The sequence below is a fragment of the Gadus chalcogrammus genome, chromosome 15, assembly GCF_026213295.1.
Source record: "Gadus chalcogrammus isolate NIFS_2021 chromosome 15, NIFS_Gcha_1.0, whole genome shotgun sequence".
Lineage (NCBI taxonomy): Eukaryota > Metazoa > Chordata > Actinopteri > Gadiformes > Gadidae > Gadus > Gadus chalcogrammus.
This window is the reverse complement of record NC_079426.1, coordinates 6,381,097-6,389,630: the sequence shown is the minus strand read 5'-3', so window position 1 is coordinate 6,389,630 and position 8,534 is coordinate 6,381,097. Positions and strand designations below refer to the sequence as shown.

Sequence of the window (8,534 nt, the reverse complement as noted above, 5' to 3'; positions counted from 1 at the left end):
TTGGAGGAAGAGGGGAGGCAAAGGGGAGGAAGAGGGGAGGCAGAGGGGAGGCAGGGAGTGAGTTTGATGCTTAACTTGTGGTGCCACTTGAAGACGTCAGACGGTTCAGTTGGTGGTTACTGTGGCTACTTGGCTCACGGTTTCGACCCGGAGACACAGCCCAGCAGGAGACGGACAGGAAGCTGAACCCGATGTTGCTAAGCGATCAACGCAAGACGGTCTCCATGGCGCTCCATCTCTTAACGTCCCCACTCGATCTTTCGGACGGCACACACTCACGCAAGCATGCAGACACACAGACGGTAGCACAGGCGCACCAGCGAATGGCCATTCAAGGGGTCGGACAGTCACACAAATCTTTAGATTTTTTTAATTGATATGAGGAAACAATCATTATTGAACACCTGTGGATGCGAGGACTACATGTCGATAAAAAGGAGCCGATGTTTCAGATCAACGCTCAGAACTATACACAATAACGGTTTCTCGATCGCGTTCTTTGTTTCGTACCAAGAGGCTCCGATGTAAACCTAAGTGATGTCAAGTCCTGTTGAGAAGGACGATTCTTCAGCAGGGGGCCAGGGTTAGACAGATTCTGCCATTAGCCACGCCTGCGTTCTATTGGACAGAATCAACCAATGGTGTTCAAGGAGACCACTCACTGTTGCTTGAGAGACTTGATCTCTTAATGAAAAAATACATGGACAAGATAATGTGAAGATGGGCCACAGCAAAAAAAGATTTAAGCCCTGTACCGACCTGGGGTAAACAACTAACTCTGGAGAAGGCCCTATGTTCACTAAAAGAAAAACACTGCCACCTGCTGGTGTAAAATAATCAATGCTCAAAATGAGCAGTTTTTGCTTTATTTTTTTATTTGATAGAAAATATAAAAAAGAAAGTGTAACAGGATTAAAAAATATTTTTGGAAGAAAATGCTGGCTTACCAAAACTGTTGAGATCAGTTGTGGATGTTTGGAGTGTGTACATTGTGCTACGGTGATCGTGTTGTCGGGTCGGCCTGTGTAAAGCGTCGGTTGCCCACTGGTGGTGTTTTATAACCCCCATTTTGTACCTTCTTTTTTTTTTTTCAATCATTGTCCCCCAGGCCCGTGGAATTTGTGTTGGCAAATGTTGTTTGAAGATGTAATAAAATAAATATGCAACTTGCGGAGACTTGGGTCAATCGAGAGAGAGAGAGCATGTTGTAGCACAGATAAAAGCACAAATATGCAATCTATCGTAAATAACTGAATAAAACGCTGGTCTCCAAACAAATTAACGTAAATACTCAGTGAATCGAGATTTTAGCGGGGTCGAACCGGGGTGAGAGTGGAAATAAATCAAGACAATTGATTACCAGCACACCTCTATATTTTATTGGTTTTCAACTGGGATAGAAAAGCGATTTATCAATCAGGCGTGGTGTTCTCCGTGGTGGTCTCTCCGAGGGTCTCTCTACCCTCACCGGGCCGTGGCGGTCCCTGCTATTGTGGCAGTGGCTGCGACTACGGCGACGGCGGCGGTAGTGGTGGTGGCAGCGGCCGTGGTGGTCCCACCGGCGGCCATCTTCTTCAGGGTCCTGTTCAACTGCAGAGAGAAGGGAGACGTTAACCGCCATGCTGGCACCAACACATGGGAGGTTAACAGTACCAGTACAAGCACCAACACTAGGGAGGCTCACGGTACTGGTTTAGAGTAGAGTACCAGTAACAAAGTGGGGGAGGCTCATAGTGCTGCTTTAATGACCAGTACAAGTAGATCCACTTACTTCCTCAAACTTGTGGATCTGTCTGATGAAGAAGTCTCCATAGCGCCGGGCGACCTTGGTGTCAGCGATGTGGATCATGTCCTGGAGGCAAACATCAAGGAGGGAAAAACAGTGTTAAACAGTGCATTCAAAAAACATACACACAGCTACTCAGAATAAGTACATTTGTCAGAAGAAAGAGAAACAACCATCTAGCGCTGTTGGCACTGTAAGGATGTTCATAGAGACATTTGCCCTGGCTGAACCCAAACACACACCTTGTCGATGTAGAAGTCCACCTCGGAGGCAGACTGGAACTCTCCGTCCAGGGCGGAGATGCCGCTGGTCCACACCAGGTTCTTCATCTTGTGCTTGAAGACCAGCAGCTGGATGCGGAACTCCTGCTCCGACATGTCCAGGAAGCCCGCCAGCTTGGCCACTGGCATGGTGGTGTACAGCTTCAGGAAGCTGAGGCAAGCACACACAAAAACTGTTATACATGGGTGTGGTTCACCTCCCCACTATAACGCCAACCAGGGGCTCAATCAATTACTATTAGGGCATTTAGCAGACGCTTTTATCCAAAGCGACTTACATCCGTTAAGACACACATTGACACACCGACGGAAGAGTCAACCATGCAAGGCGACAGCCAGCTCGTCAGGAGCAGTTAGGGTTAAGTGTCTTGCTCAGGGACACAACAACACTGAGCTGAGGATCGAACTAGCAACCTTTCGGTTACAAGACAACTGCTCTACCTCCTGAGCTAAGCCGACACCTCAGTGTCATTCAATGAATTCAGTAAACTGAATAAGAGTGAAGCGAGGAGGCCTGAGGTCTTAAAGTAACAGCTGTCCCCTGGCGGATAAATGGGACCATTTCGCAAACGAAAATTCAGGGTTGCATATTAAAACACCACGTTAATTTTGCACCGCAAGTGCCAATATCCCATTTGATTACAAGAGCCGATGGAAACGTTGAATGGCAACGCCACAGTTTAATGCCGACACCCCAGTCTGACGGCAACAGCCCAGTTTGACTGAAACACCACAATCATCATAGCAGTGTGGGGAGTCAGCGCCCCCTACCTGCGGATGGTGGACAGCTGGGCCTGCTGCTGGACCTCCTCAGCGAACACCTTGAGCTGCTGCTGGAAGGGCTCCTTGTGGTAGTTGGGGTGCACGTTGTCGTAGTTGGGCACCACCGGTGACAGGAACTTGGGGCAGGCGAAGCTGAACTGCTCCTCAAACACCTGCAGGTCTCTGGGGAGGACAAGGACAAAGGCGCTGTTAGAACACATTGTTCATGTTTTAGGATTCTAACTCCGTCTTCTTTAATGCCACCTACAGGTGAGGCTGGGAAACACCAAAAACAATCAATATTATAGTAATATACCATTTGTAATTAAAGGAAGGCCACATATCAAACACTACAGAGTTATGCTGCATATGTTAACGGTTGGAGCTGGAAAGTCGGAATGGGAAACGCGTCTTCGGAAGACGGAATACACGGATGCTTGGACGTTAAATTACAAGAATACAAATATATTGCTAGAATAATAGGTTAGAAATGTTAATGATCTAGTTCTGATTTTATTTTTGACAGTAAGGGAACCGACTTTACATCGCTGTCATCGTAAAAGAACCCTTCAATAAGAACAAGTGCCATCAGTAGTTATAATGCTAGATGCTGCGTCGGAATATACTCGGTATCGGCCGATACTTAAATTCAGGAATCAGAATCGGTATATGGAAGGAAAATAAAAAAGGTATAATAACATCTCTAATGATACAACCACATAGACAAGCTATAGAGTTCAGACGAGGCCTGAAGACGTGATGGCTTCACCCTGTGTGTGATGAGTGGCCTCCTCACCCCTTCTGCATGCGCAGCATCTTGTCTCCGTACTTCTCCCTGAGCTGGGTGTGAATGCTCTCGTCGATTCGCATGGGGTACATGGTGAGGGCGATGGCCAGCAGGCCGTGCATCTGCTCGTTCTGCTTGTTGATCTGAGGGGACGGACGGACAGCCATGTTCAGAATCATCCAGACTGCCTTTTTTTTTTTTTTTTTGTAGGGCCCGACCGATATTGATTTTTGAGTGCCGATGGCGATTATTTTCAGAGAAAAATTACGATTACGATTTAATCGGCCGATTAAAAAAAAAAAAAAAAAAGGCTATAAAACGTAGTTATTGATACCTTAAATATACTTTAAACACTTTTGACGAACATGTGAATTGAATGCAGAAGCTTTGAGTGTTTTAGAATACATTTACAGTCAAAAATGAGTGTAATGTAAAATGTAAAATAAATAACTAACTCCCAATGTGCTGCGCTCGTGAGCAGTGACTAACATGTGCGTGCTGAGCAGTATGGTCTCACCGTTAGAGTCTACAGTATAACAAATTAACATGGCCTGGGACCTAAAGAAAATCAGGCACAACATGCTCAAACAACGCGTCTTGTGTACATTGGTGAGGTGAGCGCGCAGCTGCCTGAGCGAGCATGCTTTCATGTTGTACGGTAAAATTCAATCTCCTCTTTTTTACTCCAGCTAAAGTTGTTAGTTAGCAAGGCGAGTAGGAGCGCAATCTGCAGGATACTAAGCGCAATAACATTTCAAAAAAAATAAAAAAAAATAATAATAATAATAATAATCGGTTGTAATCGGCGTCTTTTTGGCAGATGTCGATTATTTTCAAAAAGGCTATAATCGGCCGATTAAATCGGCAGGCCGATGAATCGGTCGGGCCCTACTCTTGAGTACCTGTAGTTGGTTCTACAAACATCTGACAATACACTGGCATTTTGTACTGCATTATTAAAAATATATATATACATATATATACCCATGTTTACATAAACATTTTAAAAAGATTAAACTCGAGACTTAAAGGGGGGATGTTATGCTATCGAGTGTGATTAGCTTATTATTATTCAGTTATTATTATTCATCACTTATTCTGATGTCACTAAAACGCAGGAAAGGACAGATTTTCAAACGGCTTGTAATGGCTGATCCCATTTAGGAGACGCTTTTATCCAAAGGGACTTAAAATAAATACATATGTCAGAAGAAAGAGAAACAACAACATATCGCTGGCCGTACAGCAAGGATGTTTTAGAGAAGTGCCAAGCACTAACAATTGTTAGGCTACACTATCACTTTGTGACCTAATATCACCCCTTTAAATCCAAAAGCCTTGCCACCACGCAGCAGCAGTGGTAAACACTGACCATCTCGTATTTGTACGTGGACCTCTGGAACATGTTCCTGGTCCTCTGGATGTACAGCAGAATGTTGGCGAACACACGGATGGCGTCCTGGTACCTCCTCATCATCAGGTAGGCGAAGCCCACATAGTAGTAGGTGGTGATCTGGCACTCGGGCACACGCGAGTACATACTCTGGGGAGGAGAAACAGGAGATGACATTTACATTACATTTAGCAGATGATTTTATTCAAAGCTACTAAGAATGAGTACATTTATCAGAAGAAAGAAACAACAATATATCGCTGTCGGTACAGTAAGGATGTTCATAGAAACAGCTGCCAAGCACTAACAATTGTTAGGTTAACCCATTCCCTTTATACAACAAAGATAGCTAGGATAAGATACTGCATGATCCTAAGTACTATTAAGTGCAAGGATGTACAGCATAAAAATAATGCGTAAGAGGGTGAGGCGATAAGGGGGAGGCTGTGACACGTATGGTAGATGGGTGAGGCCCTTCAGACAGGGGCTTGGGCTCTACCTTCTTGTTGAGCTCAATGTTCTCCAGGACCTTGATGGCCTGGTAGTAATCCCCCAGGAGGGAGTGGAGCCTCAGCAGCCCCACCAGGCTGAAGTAGCCCAGCATCTTGTAGAGGGAGTGGCGCCCGTACTCCCCGGCCACACTCTCTGGGTCGCCTGTCCCCGGAAAACACACAAACATCAAGGTCACACTGAAGGAAAGATGTAGTGTCGTTGACTCCCAAATTGGGTTAACGATGGTTCAAATAATTCTATATTTAGCGCGCGCGTGCATGCGTGTGTGTTTGATTGTGTGAGTGACTGAGTGTGTGTGTTCAATGTAGTTTACATGATTGACAGCTAATGTTGATCTTTGACAGACTCAAATATCACTGAAGGCAAGCTACCTTTACCTCCGCACTTCACTTTTTGAAAAGCTATGTCCTGACCCAACCGCTGCATTTATTCAATTCGAACATCTAGAAAGGTTTCCTATGAGCATCTCTATCTAAATGGAAATGACACACCAAGTATATTCAAGAGCGGTCTTTACCTCCACTGGTGTAGACCTCCAGCTGGCCGTTGATGTTACTCTTGTCCACCAGCGAGTGGAGAACGTTGAGGACGCTGTGGACGTTCCAGATCTTGGGGTTGCTCCTCAGGAACTCAATCTCTTCCTCTGACTTCTTGGCCGTCTTGCAGCGGTACTGGCTGAACGACTGGAACTGTTGAGAGAATGGAAACGGAGCGTTTCACAAAACTCCCTTGAAAAAAACTAAATATAAAAAAAACTAAATATATTCGCAATAACAATAGTATAAAAAGAGGTATACCTGATAAATAAACTCATCGATGATGTCCCAAAGCCACTGGTTGGGAAGCTCCAGAGGGGCGGGGCCATCGGCATCTGCATAACACACAGACCTTTAATTCACTGGAACCACATCATAAAACAACACTGCCATTGGTTCATGAACGGTATGGGAAAACCCATGTTAACTTACTCAAAATGTAGTTGAAGAGGTTGCAGTAATTGTAATATGACTCAAATCTCTGGTCCAGAGTGGGTCCGCCCTAGAGAAAAAGATAATTGATGTAGTGATGTTAGTTTACAGGCATGGTACATGGATGCCCTCTCAATTTTAGCTACGGGTATCATACGAGGTGAGGTGAGTCGCAAAAAGTGGTCACTCACGCTGACTTTGGCGTAGATGTGTCTGTAGTACAACTCCTTATACAGGATGATGAAGACGGCATCTGAAGGATGAGGTGGAAAATTATTTAACAGTGCTAGCTTTGAGTCACAAGCCTACACACATAATGTGAAGATACATTTAAAACCGATTTGGCTGACGAGACTTCTTACGTAATTTTTTTCTGCATGCTTGCTGAAAGTTTTACTACTAAGGATTTCAACAAATAAGCCATTGGACATGAACAACATTCAATGTGTGCGATTATAAAGATTAATCTCGTCACCATTGCCCACGAGAGAAGCAATGGCCTCAGCTTCGGGCCAGGGGGAAGTCTTGAAGAAGCGATCCGTCAGCTTGTTCCAACTGGCGGGGTCGGGGAAAAGGTAGGAGATGAGTTAACCATCAGCATCAGAGAGCCTCAACGCTGATGATAAGACAATCAGCCATGATTCCAGGAAAGATGTTTAATGGGTATATACCTGTTCTCATAGACATCTTGTATCTCGTAGATCTTCTGCTCGATGCTCTCACTGGACACGCGGTTGGCCTGAAGCTCGTACACCTTCTGATCGATGAGGTCTGTGGTGGTTTTGTGGAAATACTGGAGGAAGTTCTTGATCACCTCGGGGATGACGCTGTAGGTCTGTTGCTCGTACTGCCTCTCATAAGCCAGATCTGCTTTAGGGTCCCCTGCAATGGAAACGTAGTCCGACCATAAGTATAACGTGCCACAAAATAAAAACTTGCTTTTGGGTACTCAATTAAGTTGAGAATGTGTTTACTGACCTGTGTGAGTACCCTGTGTGTCGTAGTCATAGGGGTCGTACTGTAGAAAAATAAAACAGGCTGTAATTAGTCAATGATCTGTCAAAGTAATAAACCACCATCCCTTGGATATTCTATTTCTATTGCATTCTGGTCTAGCTTACTTGGGCACTCATTGTTTACACAAATGGCCCTTAAACGAGTCACTCATACGATTAAACACAACAGGGCTGCTTTTGGCTCGGGAGGTAGAGCGGGTTGGCTGGTAACAGGAAGGTTACTAGTTCAATCCCAGCTCCCCCTGGCGTGTCGAGGTGTCCCTGTGCAGGACACCTCACCCTATTACTGCTCCCGACGAGCTGGCCGTAGCCTTGCATGGTTGACACCGCCTTCGGTGTGTGAACGTGCGCATGAATGGGTGAATGTCAATCAATAATTGTAAAGCGCTTTGAGTGGCCACTCGTTAGAAAAGCCCTGTATAATTGCATTCCAGTTAACATTTAACGAACAGGATCTGAAAAGATGTACTATATTCCCATCAGCTCAAAGACCGTTCATCATCCTCACAGAACGTTTATCCTCACATCCTCACAGACCGTATGCTAGCTACTGTATTATGCTCTGGTGGCTAGGCTAACGAGCTAGCTATCAAGTCTATCGTTTTTATCCACCTAAACGGTGATCCGTGTCCGTATATTAAACGAATGAAAAAATAGATATACCGCAGGGGTCTCTTCCTCGTCGTGGTAGGACATGATGACTCTATTACTCCAGTATTGTCCAGATGATCGGTGTCAACGGTGAGGAGAATAACCACGCAACTAGCGCCGGGCGACTGAAAGGAACCGGAAAGAGGCTGAGGCTCGGATGAGTTTACACCAGAGTGTTGCATTGTGGGATCGTAGCATGCCTCGAATGCCGCCAGCAGCGCCGACCTGTGGTCCATGCAGTGTTGCCATATTGGGCCAGATTTCCCGCCCAATCTGGCAACACGCTGCAGCCAGTAAAGTGACAGTTTCTCCGTCAAGTGAACCGCCCGTCTTTGCTCTTTTTTTGCCAACCAGTTTACGTGCGGGATTCCAGAATC

The 8,534-nt window shown here is 45.4% G+C and overlaps 1 protein-coding gene across 1 annotated transcript; it reads right to left on the bottom strand.

The window, feature by feature from the left end:
- Positions 1-1,346: 1,346 nt before the first annotated feature.
- Positions 1,347-8,344, bottom strand: eif3s6ip (eukaryotic translation initiation factor 3, subunit 6 interacting protein). Its single transcript, XM_056608942.1, has 15 exons — positions 8,170-8,344; positions 7,469-7,508; positions 7,162-7,372; positions 6,966-7,045; positions 6,682-6,743; positions 6,491-6,560; positions 6,320-6,393; positions 6,040-6,211; positions 5,509-5,663; positions 4,989-5,159; positions 3,626-3,759; positions 2,839-3,012; positions 2,029-2,218; positions 1,772-1,852; positions 1,347-1,590 (listed from the first exon to the last, which is right to left on the bottom strand). Exons 1-15 carry the CDS (start codon positions 8,200-8,202, stop codon positions 1,465-1,467), a joined length of 1,773 nt encoding a protein of 590 aa, XP_056464917.1. The 5' UTR covers positions 8,203-8,344; the 3' UTR covers positions 1,347-1,464.
- Positions 8,345-8,534: the final 190 nt, after the last annotated feature.